Source organism: Manis pentadactyla, chromosome 12 (assembly GCF_030020395.1).
Source record: "Manis pentadactyla isolate mManPen7 chromosome 12, mManPen7.hap1, whole genome shotgun sequence".
NCBI classification, from domain to species: domain Eukaryota; kingdom Metazoa; phylum Chordata; class Mammalia; order Pholidota; family Manidae; genus Manis; species Manis pentadactyla.
The window spans coordinates 6,101,470-6,119,559 of NC_080030.1; the positions used below are offsets into that span (position 1 = coordinate 6,101,470).

At 63.4% G+C, this 18,090-nt stretch overlaps 1 protein-coding gene across 3 annotated transcripts; it reads left to right on the plus strand.

Annotated features, from left to right (window-relative positions):
• The first annotated feature begins 1,422 nt into the window (after positions 1–1,422).
• On the plus strand, positions 1,423–17,977 carry ZBTB7A (zinc finger and BTB domain containing 7A). 3 transcript variants are annotated; one of them, XM_036883411.2, is made up of 3 exons: positions 1,423–1,720; positions 11,242–12,524; positions 16,133–17,977. In XM_036883411.2, the coding sequence occupies exons 2-3, from the start codon at positions 11,257–11,259 to the stop codon at positions 16,629–16,631; spliced, it is 1,767 nt and encodes a 588-aa protein (XP_036739306.1). In that variant the 5' UTR covers positions 1,423–1,720; positions 11,242–11,256; the 3' UTR covers positions 16,632–17,977. The 3 variants fall into 3 exon arrangements, with proteins under 3 accessions (XP_036739306.1, XP_036739311.1, XP_036739320.1); XM_036883416.2 differs by lacking the exon at positions 1,423–1,720 and adding an exon at positions 2,523–2,970; XM_036883425.2 differs by lacking the exon at positions 1,423–1,720 and adding an exon at positions 8,027–9,905.
• Positions 17,978–18,090: the final 113 nt, after the last annotated feature.

Below are 18,090 nucleotides of genomic sequence, written 5' to 3' on the forward strand. Positions count from 1 at the left end.
GTTTTCCCCATGAAGCCAAATCATTATTACAAAAGCCAATTCAACCCGTCTGGGAGTTGAAAGGTGCCTCTACTATGTTGTGCGAGAAGAGAAGAGGCAATAAAGTACAGGAGTGGGGGTGGGTAAGGAAATCTTTGAAGCCAGAGAAAGACAGACCGGGTCCACTTCTCCCATGACAGTGGAAGTTTCCTGTTTGTAAGGCAATGGTGGTAAATGATAACAATAAATAATAATAAGGATAATGCGATTAGGTATTAGAATGAAGGTAAACAGAACCCCGGACAGAGCCAGTCACTCGAGAAGCGCTCAGAGAACTGCAGTTATTAAGCAGGTGCCAGCCATCTCCCGCCAAGGAAAGGAGGAAGGGGAAACTGAGGCCCAGAGACTCCCCAGGAGGCTGACGGCAGAGCCAGCCCTCCCCGGGAGCCTACTGTGTGCAGTGGGCAGCCGGCCGCGAGGGTCAGGCTGTTCTCACTGCTTGTCCTCCTTTTCCCCCTCCCCCGTTCCCCGCCGGACCTCTCCCACGACCGGGGAGGAAGTGGGAGAAATGGACAGGGGAAGAAAAGTTGGGCCGAGCCAACGCGTCCCCACTCCCCACCTCCACCCCTCCCAGCCACGCAGATCCTGGCGGGAGCGGCCAGCAGAACCCAGGCGTCCGGGGCCGGGTCCCAGGCCAGCCCCACGGCCCGCAGTTGGGTGGGGGAACTCGCAAAGCCGGGAAAACAACCGCCCAGCCCGCCCTTCGCCAACCCCTTCCCCCGCTACGCCCCTGGCGCAGCGGGCGGAGGCGACTCCTTTATATAATCGCGGGCGGGCAGGTTGGCTGTTTCATTTAGGGACCCGGGAGCCCGGCGGACCCGAGCCATCATTCGAGAGCCCGCCTCCGGGTCACTTAAGCGGTTGGGCACGCTGAGACCGCGGGAGGGACGGCGCCTGGCCCGGTGTCCCCACCCCCTCGCCCCCCACCCACCCCCAGCAGCCCGGGCAGCCACGACCCACGCCCGCGTCGGTCCTCGCAGTGCGCACAGCCCTCCCCGCCCCCGCTGCCATCCTGCCACGCCCCGGGCGTCGGGGGCAAAGCCCGCGCCCCCCCGCACCCGCCCCTGCGCAGAGGCTGGGGGCCTGTTTATCTGGAGGCCCCCACCCCCCTCCACCCCGGGGGGCCCTCTCCCCCCGCGCCCCGGGGAGCTCTGGGGCCAGATAAGCTGGCAAGCTGGCACGGCGCCGCGCAGCGGGGCGGAGAGGTCAGAGGAGGGGGGGCGCGCCGGGGGCGGGCTGGACCCCCCCTCAACTTGACAAAACCTAGTAACAGCCCGGTCTCCCCGGCGCAGCGGGCGAAGCCCCACGGGAGGGCAGAGACGTGGCGAGAGGGGACCTGCCGAGCCTGTTCTGGCCTCCGAGGCCGGGTGGGGGGGGCGGGCTGGGCGTGGGGGGGCCGGCTGCTGCGGCACCTTTAAGACAAGGGAGGACCCCTCTTGCCCTCGGAGAAACCAGGAAGGGAGTCGCGAGCATCATACGGGGCTTTGGCTGTACTGTACAGTTACTGTAGGGGCAGTGACGCCGCCGCCGCCGCCGAAGCTAGGGAGCGACGAGGGGAGAGCGAGCGAGTGCAGAGCGAGCGCCGCGGACCCCGAGGCGAGCGGCCGCCGAGCCCAGTCCCAACTCCGGGCCCCGGCCCCGCGCGCCCCGGCCCGGCCCGGCCCCGGCCCGGCCCCGCGAGGTAAGTCAGCGCTCGGCGCGGCCCCCGACGCGGGGTGCAGGGCGGGGACGGGCTGGGGGGCGCTGAGCCCACCCCTGTCCTCTCGGGAAGGGGAGATCCGGGGAGCCACGGACGTTCCGCAAGTTTCAGAGGAGGGGGTGGTTGGCAGCCGCCTCGAAGCTGGAGGAGCCCTGGATCCCGAGCCCGAGCGCGGGGAGGGGGCGCCGCCCCGAAGAGGGGATTGGGGGCGAAGTGCGTGAGCTTGTGCGCCAGCACCCCCCCCCCCGGGTGAATGGCTTTTCGGGGCTCCTAGGCGCGCGGGGAGAGGGGGAAGGGGAAGCGGGCTGCATTGAGGGTGGGGGAACCGGCGTGGGGAGATAGGGGGGGCGCGTCGTGCGCTAAGTTTGCAGCTGAGTACTGGGGGCGCTCTCGCCCCCCGGGGGCCTATTTTGTGCTGCGTGCATACGTTGGAGTTGGCCAGGATTGAGCTCCATCGAGGATGGGGGGGAAGGGGGCTGAAAAAACAGGGAGGGGGGCTTTGCAAAGGAGTGGGAAGGGGTGGGGTGTCCGGGTGGGCGGGCAAGGCCGCGGGAGCCTCTGGGCGTCGTAGTCCTCCCGCCACTTGAGGCTAGCAGGTGGCAGGAGGCTTGGACTACAAGTCCCAGGGTGCACCACGCCGGCGGCCCGCGGGTATGGGCGGTGCGGAGGAGGGGCGGTGAGCGGCAGGCCGGCTAGCCAATGGGCGTGCGCCGATCGCGCGGCGCGGCGCGGGGGACGGCCTAGCCGGCCTGGGGGCGGGGCTTGTAGCCGGGCTCCCCTCACCGGGGGCCGGTGGCGGTCCCCGGCTTCCGGCTGCGCTGCCCGCGGGCCAGCCCCCTCCCCGCCCCGGGGCCCCTCCCCGCCTGGTTGTGTAACCATCCCCAGCCCCCCCTTCCCTCGGCCCCCCGCCCCGGGGGGGAGTCACCCACCCGGCGCTCCCCGGGGAGGGCGGCGGCCCTGGCGGCCGCTTGGCCCAGGCGAGCCCGAGGATGCGTGGCCTAGTGCAGGCCGGGCCCGGGCGTGGGGGTGGCGGGCGGGCGGACCCAGATCCGGGGTAATTTGCATCGCCCTCCCCCCAGCCCGGGTGGGGATTGGCCGCCGGCGGCGGGGGGTGGCGCGGGGCCAGGCTCACTGCCGCCTCCCGGCCCCTCGGAGGGAGCCAGCCCAGCCGCAGCCGTCGCCACCGCCGCCGCCGGGGCCGGGCCCCCCCTCGCCGCTGCCCCGGGAAGGAGGTAGGAACCCCTCGTGCGGGCTGCGCGGCGGGGGCCCGCGGGCCGGGCGGGGGCCGCTCGCTGCGGCCGGGGCGGGGGAGGGGGCCTCTTCCTGCCCCCGCCCGGGCCTGACTCAGCCCTGGGTGGGGGGACCAGCCTGGCCCCTCGCCCTGCCCGCGCGGCCGCCCGGCCCGGGCCCTCGGAAAGGGGGAAGAACGCACCCCTCTCCCCCGCCCGCGCCCCCAAAGCGCGTGACCCCGTCTCCTCTGGCCCGAACCCCCCCTCCTTCCCCTTGACGCCACTACCACGTGCGAACCCTGAGTTCGGGCAGAGGAGGGCTGGTGGGATCCGGCCCCCTCCCTCGCTTCCCTTCTCTTCCCGGCTGAGAACCAGCCCCCTCCCCCAGCCCCAGGCCTGGGAACCAGTCAGGGGCCTAAGCCGAGCTCTGGGCCGTGCAACCCCAGGCCCAGGCCTTTGCGGGTTCTGGGAGGCACTGCCCGCGCTGACTGGCCGGCGCAGCAAGAGACTGCTGTCCAGCCAGGCCTGAGCGCCCAGTGGGCGCCCACTACATGTTTGGGGAAAGCAGCCAGCAGTTGGCCAAGCGGCAGGGGGAGGCAGGTACTCCTCTCTCCCCTTAGGCAGGCAGCGGAAGTGAGAGAGGTGTTGGTGCCCCTTCCCTGGCAGGCCCACCTGGCCCACCCGTGGATGGTGGGCTTGATTTGTTACCCCCTCCCTGCCAGCTGCCTCCAGGAGCAGGGCGTCCAGGATTCCATGTCAGCACCCCCCCCAACCCCAACAGGGCCAGGGCGGAACCCTGAGTGTGCCGCTCCCACACTGGGGGGGCCTCCTCAGGACCAGCCGATCACTTCCTATTGGCAGAGCTGGTCTTGGGGAGTCCATGCTGGGCTCTGCCTCTGCCCGGCCCCCAGGGCTCCAGGCAGGGGGACATTTTCTCCCGAGGGCCACCTCTGGTAGGGCCCCTAGAGCATGCTGGGCCTGGCACTTATCTGCTGGGCTCGGGGCTCTGTTTACCACCAGCCATCGCTGTGGAGACGAGCCTGGGGGAGAAGAGGGGGCGGGAGCCGATTGCTGGAAGAGCGAAGCCCTGGGATCCGCATGCCTAATGAACGAAAGAGGAGCCAACCGGGACACTGAAATTTTAATTCGTGGGTCACTCTGGGGGGGGTGTTATCATTCAGTTCTCATTGGCTGCGTGGCGGCCAGTCAGCACCCTGGCCGGGTGGGGAGCCCCACAACTGTCAGCCGAGGCCCTCGGGGGGAGCAGCGGCTGATGTGCCCTTTCCTCTGTGTGGGGAGACTGAGGCCCTGCAGAGCTCAGCTTGTGCCCGGAGGGGGGGGAAGGTTCTGAGGCAGTAGCAGGCCCTTGTATTTTCTCTTTCCCTTTTTTTCTTTTCCTTGGGGTTCCCTGACCCCCACGCAGCACGATGGGGCTGGTGGCAGTCTCCACTGCTATATGAGGAAACTTGAGGCCCAGAAGGGAGGCCAAACGTGAGATTGGGAGCTCTGAGGGTTAGAGCAAGCCTGGGAGCGGCCGCTGTGCTGGGCAGGCGATCCTGAGGCCCAGGGCGAAGCAGCAAGCAGCCCAAAGTCACCCGACTAGAGCTGCATCTGACCCTTGTCGCCCTGCCTCCCAACTCAGGATGTGGCCAAAGTCCTCCCTGTGTCACAGCTGAGGGGCACCTACCCACCCATCTTCCAGAGGGGGCCGGCGGTGACAACAGGCACCTGTCGGCCAAATGGAGCTTCCCAGGAGCTCGTGAAACCTTTTGCCCAAAGGATAGTGCGGCTCAGAGAGGGCCAGCAAGGTGTCCAAGGTCACACAGCGCGGGTCCTGGTCCTCCTGCCTCCCAGCCTCCCAAGCAGGCACTTTTATGATACACAAGGCCCTTTTCCAAGCCACACCCCTCATCTTGGCGCCGTAGAGTCAGGCAGGGGTCTGTCTTTTATGATCCATTATACCGTAGACCGAGGTCACCTCACAAGAGCCAAGGCGTGGGGCTGGCCCTTCTGAAGCAGAGGAGTGTCTGCTGGGGCTTTGAATGCTGGCCCACTTGTTCTGTGACCTTGGATAAGCCCCTTGGCCTCTTGGAGCCCAAGCATCCCCCTCTGTGACAGGGATTGTTGTAAGGTCCTCTCAGGTGGCACCTGTAGAGCCGTGTGCCTTCTCTCCCCTCCCACATGAAGGGAGCACCTGGATCAGCCCAGGGCACAGCAGAGTCCCTGCTGAAGTGTGTCGTCTGCCAGCCAGCGCCTGAGACACACGGCACCCCCCACCTGTCACCTTGTGCCCCAGGCACCTGGTCGACCATAAACCGCCTTGCTACAGCCCTGGGCAGTGGGGACCAGAGGAACAGGCCCAACCCGGCTTTCCCCTCCGCCTGAGGTCCGCCTAGGGAGGTCCCTTCGCCTCTGCCAACCTCAGTTTTGCCATCAGTACAATGGGGAGATTACCTTCGGCTCCAGGGTGTCATCCTGAGTATTTGCTCAGTGGCTCCCCAGGAACTGTTGCCGGGCAGTGTCAGGGCCTGAGGCAGCCCCTCCCTGCACCAGGGGTCAGGGCCTGTGCCGAGAGTTCACGGATGTCAGCTGGGCTCCAGCCCTGCCTGGGCGCCATGTGACCTCAAGCCAACCTCTCCCTTTTCTGGCCCATCATATGCAGGTGTTGAGGGGGGTGAGAATAAACTGACCCCAGTCCCAAGGACCACAAGGTGGGGGGGACTTAGTCCTCTGCCAGTACCTGAGGGAAAGGAAGGGGGATGGAGCTCCGGGAGGACAGAGCCAGATGGTCTGTGTTCCAACCTGCCTCTGCTGTGTAACCCTGGGAAAGTCGTTTTCCCTCTCTGAGCCTGTTTTCTGCCTGCAAAGTGGGGCAATGAAATACAGACCCTGCTTCCCTGAGCTGCGAGGTTCCATGCTGAGATGGTTAAGATTAGGACCCCAAGCTCTGTTAGGGAGCCATCTCTGCTTTGGGGGCCCAAGTCCTTTTTGCAGCACCAAAGTGCAAGAGGTGCCCTGCAGCGAATCTGGCACTCATGAGGAGTGTGGCCAAAGGACTGGCCCCTCCATCTGTCCCCCCAGCAGGCAGTGGACGGCCACTCAGTGGAAGTGTCCCCACCCACGCCTTTCTGGTTTGACTGGAAAACAAGACTAGGTCCCACCTCCCATCAGGATGCGTTCAATGGGCGGGAAGTGGCCAGATTTGTGGGCATAGGGCACTATGGGGCTCCAGTAAGCTGGGCGCCCCTGTGTCCGGGGCTTCCAGGCTGAGCCTGTCTCCTGCTGGGGGTGGGGGTAGGGGTGGTGCAGGTGCCCCCAGGTGACAAGCAGGCCTCGGGGGAGGGCGGGCGAGAGGAGCAGGGCTCCTAGAGGTCACCCAGGCCTCCGCAGGGCATTGTGGATAAGCAGGTCCAGTCTGAGCAAGGGTGGGGTAGGCAGTGATGGGGTTCTGTGAAGCCTGGTTTGCTTTCCTCTGGTGACGGGAAGCTCATTCTGTCCACTGCGCCATGAATGGCTGTCTTTCCGGGGCTTCCTCTTGGAGCTCCGCGTTGGTGTTGGGGCTGTACTTCCTGACCTGTGGCAGTACTCAGAGCGTGGGAACAGGGTGGGCCTCGGCCCCACCCAGCGGTTGGGGGTCAGATGGGATCCCCATGACCTCCTCATCCTCCGTCCCCCACCCCCTCATACACACTTCCCACCGGGCCCACAGCCTTCCTGCCTCTGGCCCTTTAAGGCCCAGGCAGGAAGCCCCTCCCCATTTAGGGCAATAAATGGACACATAAAATGGCCGAGGGCCTGTTTGCTGGTGTCTGGCTCAGAGGGAGGCCTGTGAGGACAGGCTGGCAGCTGGCAGCTACGCTGGGCCGTTGGTGCCCCCCACCCCCCAATTGGGACACTGCATTCCTGCTCCATTAAATCCCAGGCCGGGGACCGGGCCAGGCGGGGATTGGCACCAGGTCAGGGCGGGGTAACCCGTTGGGACCAACCTTGCAACACAGGCCGCCAGGCTGGGACGGGACGGGACGGGGCGGGGGTGGCCGGGCGTGGGCCTGGCAGCTGCACCTGGGCACCAGACTTGCTGTGTGACCTTGGGCTGGCCGCCCACCCTCTCTGGGCCTAGTTGTCTTCTCCAGCCGACAGCTCCACTCTCCTGCCTCCCTCTTGGGGCCCTGCCACACTCTTCCTTGGCACGTAGTAGGTAGGGAACGAGCTGGATACCGGGAATGAGGTTCACAGTTTGCTCAAAGCCCCACTCCCACAAGAGGAGGGGAGAAGGGCTCGTTGGGCCTTTAGGGACTGGCGCTGGTACACAGCAGGTTCTTGGGCAGTTTGCTGAACGGACAAGAGTGTGACCGAGGACCTAGAGCAGTCCCAGCCCCCTTGCCACTGTCGCCATCCCTGAGGAAACAGGCACAGAGAGGCACAGCCTTTTGCCCAAGGTCACACAGTTTAGAAGTGAAGGAGTTGGGATTTAGGCCCGGGCTGCCCTGCATGGCACATAGTGGGTGTTGGAGTTCCCTCTGGTTTCCTTTGCTTTCCTCTGGAGGTCGGAGGTGGGGGGTGCTGAACCCCTCATTGAGCTGTCCCCACCCCTTCTGCCCCTAGACACTCCCCCAGGAAGACATCTGGTCACAGTTAACCTGCCCACCTCCCTGCTGACTGCCCCCTCTCCTTCCTGAGGAGGTGTTGGGGGTATTGGACCCGACCCCAACCCTCACCTTGCACCTGACCTTGGGAAGCTGCCTCCTTCCCCCGTCCCCTCTCCCAGGCCCCCACCTCCAGGCCTTCGTCTCTGCTGTTCCCCATGCCTGGGACACCCTTCCCTTAATCCTGGAGCCCTGCCTGGGTGACACCTGTTGCCCCTGCGACCAGGTCGGGTGCTCCTCAGCTCACCCCATACCCCCGGCAGTTGAGGGGTGGCAGCTCAGGTTGTCTGCAGTCAGAGAGTCTGAGTCCCAGCCCGGCTGCCTCTCGGAGCCTCTCTTCATCTGTAAAGCCCAGGGCTCTATAGTGGGAAGGATGAGGTAAAGATGCCCAGTTAGTTCCTGGAAGTTCTGGGGCACAGAGTTGGTCCCCAGGAGGGCCGAAAGCAGGCCTGGGTGCTGCTGCCTCGGGTCCTGTGGTAGCAAGTGACCCCAGGTTAGATGCCAGGTGGGCCCCAGGCTGCCACCAGCTAGGTGGATGGGGCTGGGAGTGGGCTCTCTCTGGCCCATTGCGCTTTGGCCTTTGGTTCATGCGGTTGCTGGCTGCCCCCCTACTGTGTGCCACCCTGGGGAGGGCCCAGCGTGTGGGCCTGGGAGCAGCCTGGAGGGAGGAGGGCTTCCCACCTCCAGCCCAGGAGGAGCCTGCCGAGGCCTGCCCCTCGGCCGAGTCAGCAGTGAGCGCCCCGGAAATCCCACGGCGGGCAAGCACAGGGGTGGAGCTGTGATGAAAGACGCCCCGGGTGGGTGTGGACCTGAGCTCGGGACCCTGGCCGTTGAGGGTGGGGACCTGGCCCGCGTGGGGGTGGGGCTTCCTGGAGGAGAGAAGTTTCGTTGGATCCTCATTACTGAGGAAACCGCCACGTGTGGGGCACCTACTAGGTGTTGGTGCTAGCTGGTCCTCTTAGAGCAAAGGGAGCTCCAGGCTCTCCTGGTGAGATGCTGTGGCACACAGTGGGTGTTCAGCAAATGGGTACTTTTCATTGCCAAGACCCCGCTTGACGCCTCGAGGGGGCTCAGCAGCCAGCCCTTCCCTGGGTCACAGGGTCTTCCGCCTCTTTCTCGGAGGGAGGGCCCCAAGAGGCCCAGGTGGGGGCAGTGGCCCAGGGTGTGGCAGGCAGGTGGCCTGTGTTCCTGGAGGGAGGGTGTGGGTCAGGTGTCTGCAGAGCCAGTCCAGTTTCCAGGACAAGGGAAGAGGCAGTGGCTTTCTTGGTTGGGGGCCCTTGGACAGGATTCTAGCTGTCTTCGGGCCTTGGTTTTCCTGTCTGTAAAGTGGGGGCTTGTGCTGCCCTTACAGGGGCTCTCCTGGGCTGGTATCTCCCCAGGCCTGGCCCATTGCAGAGAGAGTCTCCGGTGGTTATCTGGGGAAGTAGGTAAGCTAAGACAGGGACATGGACACGGACACGGAGATAGAACCCCGACCAACAGGCTGCCCCGTGAAACAGGACCTTTGCATGTGGTCCCTGGCCCAGCTGCCGGAGCCCTAGACACGAGGCTCGGTCCGGGCTGCGATCAAGGCCCCTGCTTGCTCCTTCCCAGCCAGGCGGCTTCCAGGGACCAGGAGCCTGGGCATCTTCATCTGGGAGGTAGAGCCGTGCCAGACCCTTGGCCCAGCGTGCAGTGGGCAGGCAGGAGTGGAGCGGCCCATCTCAGGTCCTGACCTAGAGGCCCCTGGAGACACCTCAGAGTCCAAGGGAACCCTGGGGCACCTGGGGGCGCTGGAGCAAGCAGGGCGCCATGGTGGCCATCTTGGGGCGTTGGTGGCCCGGATGGGGGGTGCAAGGAGGGGCTGAGGCTGGTCTGATCCAGAGTCCCATCTGCCCACTAGCTCTTCAGGGCCTGGGGCCAGACAGCAGATGGTGGCAGGGGGTGGAAGCCACCATCGGGGCTCCTCCGAGGCCTCCCATGGCTGAGACTCAGCTGGGGTCACCCCCCCATCCTCTGCTCCCAGCAGCCACATCGGAGCCTCCCCCACCCAAACGGGTTGGTGGAACAGTGGGGGGAAGCCAAGCAGCTGGTGCAGTCGGCGGGGGGGGGATGGGCGGGCCGCAGACAGAGGTGTCCTGGAAACTGTAGTGCCTGCCTGAGTGTCAGCCCCGTGGCCTGGACCCCGCTTCCAGGGCGGCCCTGGGTCACGATGGTCCTGCTCTGGCTTTGGGTCCGGCCAGGCCCAACCCCAGACCCCCATGCAGGGCTGGCTGGCTGCATCCCACCTGGCGCACAGTAGGAGAGCTCCAGGTTAGGGCTGGGCTGGGGTGCTTGGCTGGAGGGCTGGGGGGCCTGGGCTCCTTAGGAGACTGAGGGAGGCCCAGCTTTGGCCTTCTCTCTGATGTCCAGTGGCTCTGGCCTGAGAGCTGGCTGGTCTGGCCCAGAGGAATGTGGGTTGTGTTGGGGGGCTTGGGGCAGCTGGGAGCTCCCCAGAGAGGGTGGAGGGGTGGGGCCAGGAGCTGGAGGGTTGCACAAGCACCCGAGTGGGTGGATGAGTCACAGCCTAGGGGAAGGCGGAAAAAAGGAGGGGGAGGGGGCGGGACCGACAGAGTCGTCTTAGTCCCTTGTGCGCCCCGCCCCACCCCATGGCGGGCTCTTCCAAAGTGCCTTTGCCCATTTGACAGATGGGGAGACTGAGGTCAGGGAGTGGCATGACCTTGTCCCAGGTTGAACAGTGCAGTCAAGGCAGAGAGTTGGGGAGAGGCTGGGCAGGCGTGAGGCACACAGGAGGCCCCTGGCCCCCCGCTCCTCCTTGCGGGGGTTGGCCCGGGCTGGTAGAAGGAGCCTTGTCGGGGGTGGCCTGGTTTCCCCCGTTACTCACCACTGGGGCCCAGCTGCCTCCTGAGGGCTGCACAGGGCAGGAAGGCATTTGCCCTGCAGGCACTGACTCCACCCCACCAGGGCACACCCACCGCCCTGTTGACCGGCTGGGTCTCCAGGTCTGGGCCTCACCCCCTCTGCTGACTCAGAGACCCCCAAGAGGACGGGGCCTCACTGGGAGGCAGGAGAGAGGGTCAGGGAGGCTAAGGGGCAAGACGGGGATGGATGGCCAGGCCAGTTGAATGTTGGCTCTAAGATCGGACACCCTGGATTTGAGTTGGGGTGCAGCTGAGCTGCCTCAAACCAAGAAGTACCTTGAGTTCTTCCCTGCTCCCTGGGCCCCATCTCTTCGCCTCTGCAGTGGAGACCCTGCTGCTGGGAGAGGTCTTGTGTCACTGCCGTGGCCTCCCAGAGGGTGTGGGCAGAGGCAGATGCCTGCACTCTATTCCATTAGGGGGCAACATGAGGGCATTTGTTGAGCACCTACTGTGTGCTCTCACACCACCTCAGCGCCCCTTGCACGGGTGCTCTGGTGGGGCCGCTAGTGGATGGGAGGTTGCCTGGGCTGGTCTCTCGAAGGCCCAGTGTGGGTTTTGCCAGCATAGTCTCATGTTGAGAATGCAGAAATGGGCATCGACTGCCCTTGTCCACAAGGCTTGGGAAACTGAGGCTCGGGGCTGGGTGAGGGACTACTTTCGGAGGTTTGGAGCGCCAGCTGTTGCATCCCCCCAGTCCTAATGACTGCCTTCCCTCCCTGGCACTGCAGGTCTCGGCGCGGAAGATGGCTGGTGGCGTGGACGGCCCCATCGGGATCCCGTTCCCCGACCACAGCAGTGACATCCTAAGTGGACTCAACGAGCAGAGGACGCAGGGCCTGCTGTGCGACGTGGTGATCCTGGTGGAGGGCCGCGAGTTCCCCACACACCGCTCGGTGCTGGCAGCCTGCAGCCAGTACTTCAAGAAGCTGTTCACGTCGGGCGCCGTGGTGGACCAGCAGAACGTGTATGAGATCGACTTCGTCAGCGCCGAGGCGCTCACAGCCCTCATGGACTTTGCCTACACGGCCACGCTCACCGTCAGCACGGCCAATGTGGGTGACATCCTCAGTGCTGCCCGCCTGCTCGAGATACCCGCCGTGAGCCACGTCTGCGCCGACCTCCTCGACCGGCAGATCCTGGCGGCTGACGCGGGCGCCGACGCCGGACAGCTGGACCTCGTAGATCAAATTGATCAGCGCAATCTCCTCCGCGCCAAGGAGTACCTTGAGTTCTTCCAGAGCAACCCCATGAACAGCTTGCCCCCCGCGGCCGCCGCCGCCGCCGCCACCTTCCCCTGGTCCGCCTTCGGCGCATCCGACGATGACCTGGATGCCACCAAGGAAGCCGTGGCCGCTGCCGTGGCTGCTGTGGCTGCCGGCGACTGCAATGGCTTGGACTTCTACGGGCCAGGCCCCCCGGCCGAGCGGCCCCCCGCCGGGGATGGTGACGAAGGCGACAGCAACCCGGGTCTGTGGCCAGAGAGGGATGAGGACGCTCCTGCCGGGGGCCTCTTCCCGCCCCCTGTGGCCCCTCCAGCCACTGCCACGCAGAACGGCCACTACGGCCGGGGCGGGGAAGAGGAGGCGGCCTCGCTGTCAGAGGCGGCACCCGAGCCCGGCGACTCTCCGGGCTTCCTCTCGGGCGCAGCCGAGGGTGAGGATGGGGACGGGGCTGATGCGGACGGGCTGGCGGCCAGCACGCTGCTCCAGCAGATGATATCGTCGGTGGGCCGGGCGGGGGCGGCCGCGGCGGGGGACAGCGACGACGAGTCGCGGGCGGACGACAAGGGCGTGGTGGACTACTACCTGAAGTACTTCAGCAGCGCCCACGACGGCGACGTCTACCCAGCCTGGTCGCAGAAGGTGGAGAAGAAGATCCGGGCCAAGGCCTTCCAGAAGTGCCCTATCTGTGAGAAGGTCATCCAGGGCGCTGGCAAGCTGCCCAGGCACATCCGGACCCACACGGGGGAGAAGCCCTACGAGTGCAACATCTGCAAGGTCCGCTTCACCAGGTGAGCCGGCGCCAGTGTGGCAGGGGTGGCCAGGGGCACCTGGGCCCTTTGCACAAACAAGCACATGTGGACCCCAGTGCCTGCACGCACACACACACACATGCACACCTCCGTGTGCATACGTATCGCCGCCCTGGGGAATGGCACCTTCTCCGCTTCCAGGCAACCCCCCTCTCCCCCCCGCCCGCCTTGTGTGCCCCTGGAGAACAGCTTGGGTCGGGGAGACCGTAGCACTCAACAAGATGTCCATGTCAATTATATAAGCCCACCAGGCCGTGCTGAGCCGAGGGAGGCCGGGAGGAAGGGGCCGAGGAGTTGCTCTTCTTTTTCCCGGGGGTGGTTCTTCTCCTTGAGACTGGAGGACACAGCTCACTGTGGGAGAGGGTGGCAGCCCACGGGGCGTGGGGAGCCGATGTGTCACTTTGAGCCTCCCATGAGCCTGGTGAACGTGCTCCGTCCAGCCCACATGTATGGAGCACCTGCTGGGTGCCAGGCCCTGTTCTGGGTGCTGGGGACGCAGAAGTGGAGACAGGCCAAAATCCCCATGGGGGCAGTGGAGCGTGCGTGAGGTAGAACCTCAGAGCTGACGACACTCGTTGGTGGAGTGTGTTGCACAGGAAAAGAGCAGAGAGCCAGGTGGGCTTGGGAGGGGAAGCAGCTGTGAGTGGGGCTTGAAACAGAGAGTTGAGACCCGAAGGAGAGGGAGGTTGCCTTGGGGAGAGAGAAAAGCAGAGGGAGCAGCCTGTGCAAAGGCCCTGAGGCCAGTTCAGCTTGGGGATTGCTGTGGCCAGTGGGGGAAAACAGTGGGAGCCACTGAGCTTGATCCCTGGACTGGAAGAGGTTGAGGCCAGGCTGCGGGGAGTTTGTGGTTCAGTCTTAGGAGTCCCAAGGTGGCCAGCTGGGCCCTGTGGACCAGTGTGGTAGGGGCTGGGGGTCTGGCGTGCTGGGGCCTGGCCAAGCTAGGTGACTCAGCATCACCCCTTACCCCCGCCCGCCCTGGGGTTCCCCCAGCCACACCCACCAGGCCGAAGAAAGAGGCTATTGTCCCAGCTTCCAGGCCTCACCCCATGGGGACCAGATCTGGGAGCTGACCCCCGGCCTGGTGCCCCTAGCCCCCTCCCCAGCAGGCCAGGAGAGGAGGGTGTGGCCCGGACTCCAGAGCCCAGGAGTGCCAGGCAGGGGCAAAGGGCACCGGCTGGGAGGCAGGCAGACTTGTTGGTGGCCTGGCCCCCCGTTTTGGTGATGTTGGGGTGCTGGTGGTCTTAGGGCTCCCTTTTCCTCTAGACAGCGGTACTGAGATGGCTGTGGGCTTGTCTGCCCTTGGGATTCTCTGGGCAGCAGAGTGGAAGCCCAGCAAACCAGGGTCTGGAGCAGGAACCAGGCTGAGCAGACAGGGCCCCTGGCCTGCCCTAATCAGAGGGCTGAGGCTGTTTCATTCTGACCTGGAACTGTGGCCACCCCACTGCCGATCCAGGACTGATCCTATTTGCCCGTCAGAGAAACTGAGGCAGAGGGAGGGGCTCTGGGCCAGGCCTCTTCCCCCCCAGGAGCCCACCTGTCACCCCCTTGGCCCCTGACCCAGCGCCCCAGCCCCCACCCCTTCCTGCAGACTAGGGGAGCCCAGGGGCCTCTCTGAGTCACACTAGAGAGTTGAGTAAGCAGGGCCTGTGGCAGCCGGGGCTATAATTACCCAGGCCAGGGCTTGGGGTGACGAAACTGGGGCTGCCTCCACCCCCACCCACCTCAAAGCAGCCCCTGACCCACTGTGCGACTCGGGGCAAGTCACTTTCCCTCTCTGAGCAGCAGCTAGGAAAATCTCGATACGGCGCTAGAGACGGTACCAGAGTCTGCTGCCCCTCCGAGACCTAGCCATGTGCCTGGATCTGGGCAGGGTATTCAGGCAACCATATTAGCAGGCTCTGAGAGGTGGGGAGGGGCGGGTGGGGAAGGAGCTCCTGGAAATTGTGTCGCCTTGCTGGCGACAGACCCAGTTAGTCCAGGGAGTGATGAGTTGGTTATGGCCAGAGTTCCGTTGGCTCATGTCGGGGATAAGAAGGCTAGAGAGCAGGCAGGGGTCTGGTTGCAGAGGGCCGGGCATTGGCTCAGGGCACTAGGTAGCCATTGCAGGTGGGCTTTGAAGGATGAGTAGGAGTTTGTCCATCCTGGCATTGAAGGACGGTGGATGTGAAAAGGAAGAGACCTAGAGTGGCTCAAATGTGGGGTGCTAGAGGCTGCAGCAAGGAGTGAGTGGGTCAGATACTGGCCAGGACTCCAGAGACCCAGTCCCTGCCCCTGCCCTGTGGATTCCAGGAACCCACTCTCATGTATGGACCAGCACAGGGCACTAGAAATACTGTGTGAGTCACCTGTGTGATTGTATATTTTCTGGCAGCCACATTTTTAAAAAGTAAAAGGAACAAGTGAAGTAATTTTAATTGTATTTTATGTAACCCATTAGATCCATTTCAACATGTCACAATGTGCAAAATGTTAAGAGCTATTTTACATTACATAGAGCAAGTGAAGCCTTCAGAATCTGGGGTGCCTTTGCACTTCTAGCACATCTTGGACTGGCCGCATTTCAAGGACTTGGGCCACATATGGGCAATGGCTGCCATATGGGACAGAACAGCATGTGGGCAGTAGTCACCCCAGGGCTGATAAGGAGATCCGCTGAGCCCAGTCCACACTTTCCTATGGGGCAAGATGGGTGGGGAGGGGCCCTGGAATCACCCACCCACTGCTGTCCTAGGGCTCACAGGCCAGTCAGGGTGTCAGATGAGAAACAAGGAAACAGTCCAAAAATGAGAAGCAGATGGTCGAGGCATGAGGGATGGGGGTCAGGGAAGAGGGGTTAGTCTGGGAGGGCCTCTCTGAAGAGGTGACATTTCAGCTAATATTCAAATGTGAAGATGTGGGAGAAAAAAGTACTCCAGGCAGAAGGAACAGCATGTGCAAAGGCCCTGGGGTAGGCACATGCTTAGCATGTTGGGGCAACAGCCAGGAAGCCAGGGTGGCCAGAGCAGAGACTGGCAGAGACTGGGGGCCAGAGAGTGGGGTCTTGGTTACTGTAGTAACCAACTGCCCTGCTTTGTAGGGAAGTTGAGCGGTGGGTTTCCCAGGACATAGAACTTTCAGTGCTGAAAGCAGGATGGCTGGTCACCCTTTTACTAGACACCCAGCATCGTGCCATATGCCATGTGGTATTTCCAGCACCTGGTCTGATACAGGGTCTGGTACTCAGCAGGTGCTCAATAATTGCCTGTGGTGTGAATGAATACACCTGCCACTTGGCAAGGCCCCAGGTGGGTGGCCCATTTATCTTCCTCCTCCTATGGATAGGAAAAGGGATTGAGAGAGGTTCAGCCACTTGCCCGAGGCTACACAGCCCACAGTGTCCAAGACCCTTTTCAGACCCTCCACAGCCCTCCCTGGGCACCCCCCCATCCCATTTTAACAGGGACCAAGTGTGCTGGAGCGCTGACTACCCGCAGGCCCTGGCAGAAGCACACCTTTCCAAAACGTTCAGACCTCCAGGCCAGTGGGGTCGGGGGGTTGTCCCACGAGGACCCCAGCCCGGCGCCCGCTGACCCTCGCCCCGTCCCCAGGCAGGACAAGCTCAAGGTGCACATGCGGAAGCACACGGGCGAGAAGCCGTACCTGTGCCAGCAGTGCGGGGCGGCCTTCGCGCACAACTACGACCTGAAGAACCACATGCGCGTGCACACGGGCCTGCGCCCCTACCAGTGCGACAGCTGCTGCAAGACCTTCGTCCGCTCCGACCACCTGCACAGACACCTCAAGAAGGACGGCTGCAACGGCGTCCCCTCGCGCCGCGGCCGCAAGCCCCGCGCGCGGGGTGCGGCGCTCGGGGGACCCGACCCGGCCCCCGGGAACCCCGCGCCCCCTGGCGCCGCCGCCCCGCCAGGCTCCCCCGAAGCCCGGCGCAACGGCCCCGAGCAGCACTTTAAGGACGAGGACGAGGACGAGGAGGCAGGCAGCCCCGACGGTCCGGGCGCCGTGCATGCGGCGGGCACTGGCGGGGCGGGGGGCGCCGGGGGCCCCGGGGGCGCCGCCGACGGCAGCTTTGCGGCCGGACTCGCCTGAAAACCAAAAAGGAACCAGAAACCAGAGAGAGAGAGAGAGAGAGAGAAAATCACCCGCCACCCCCCGAAACAAAAAAAGAAAATCTATCTATATACAGATATCTATATCTATATATATATATACAGATATATATATATATATATGAGGCGTCACAGAATCTAGGGTAGTGCTTTTCTCAGATTTTTCTCCTCCGTGATGTTCTCTCCCTCCACGGGGACCCGCGCCCCCTCCGGCTCCCCGCCCGCCCGCCCCGTCGATGGGTTTCGGGGCTTGGTTTGGGCCTTTTGTGGGACACAAGGATTCTGAGCCCCCCTGCCCCCGGGCGCTCCCCGGCACGGGGTTTGGGGTCCCGGCCAGGGCCCCGGGGGGCTGCGGTGGGCTTCTGTTTTCCTCCCCTCGCTGGTTTCTATGCGTCTTTGAGACAAGACCTTAAATGATTTCTGTCCGCTGTGAGTGGACGTTAAATCGACCCCCGCCCCACCCCCACCCTCCTTCCTCAGGGCACTTACTAAGTGGGGGTCCCCCCCGTATCTCCTGACGGCTTCCCCCCAACCCCCCAAACCTGCCTGTTCCTGCCTGCGGCCCTCTGTGTCTCCTGGCCTCTGTGACACAAATCTATTTATTTCCAGGCGTGGCGAAAGGGGAGAAGACCGGGGGGCGGAGGGACAGGCGGGGCGCCAGGGCGGCCCCCAGGGGCCCCCGCCGCTCAGGGCGCCCCAGCCCCACCCCCGTCTGTGGTCCCCGACGCAGGCCACCCAGACCACCCCCCCACGTCCCCAACGAGGCGTTTGGAGATTGAAAACTTTGTCTTTACCCTCTCTCTCCTCCCCCGAGCCCCCACCCCATTTTTTAAAGCACTTTTTAGATTTTTTTTGTCCTCTTTTCCTCCTTAAAAACAAAATTTATATATAGATATATATATAAATATATATAAAATATACTTTTCCTCAGAGGAGCAGGCAGAGGGTGGGGTGGAAGAGCTGAGAGCAGAGGGGGCCCGAGGTCTCACCGTGGCAGGGAAGAGGGCAGACGAGAGTCCACAAGTTCCAATATCACAAAAGCAATAAAACCAAGATTTTACAAAATGAAAGGAAAGAAAAAGACAAAAAAACAAACAAACAAAAAAAACCAACCACCAATAGAAGTCTTGGCACTTTGTAACAGAACGGGTACTACACTTTATCTTAATTCTTAATTTAAAAACATGTTTACAAGTTGCAACCAACTTCTATGAAAAGTCGAAAAGACAAAAAAAAAAAAAGACGTGAGCGAGAGCAAGAGAGCTAAAAAGAAAAGTCCTAAAAGTCGATTTATTTTTGTACAAAATAATAAAAAAAAAAACCCACCGCAGACGTAGAATCCACTTCTGTTCCCCGAGGTGAGAGGGGTCAGAAGGCATCGGGCAGGGTCTTCTGAGGTCTTATCCGTGCTTCACCCTAGGGGCTCGCCCCACAGGCAG

Bases quoted from the DNA above. Each gene is read 5' to 3' on its own strand.
- ZBTB7A (XM_036883411.2), top strand. From the start codon at position 11,257: ATGGCTGGTGGCGTGGACGGCCCCATCGGGATCCCGTTCCCCGACCAC. The intron at 12,525-16,132 runs GTGAGCCGGCGC...CCCCGTCCCCAG, and splicing joins TGCAAGGTCCGCTTCACCAG to GCAGGACAAGCTCAAGGTGC.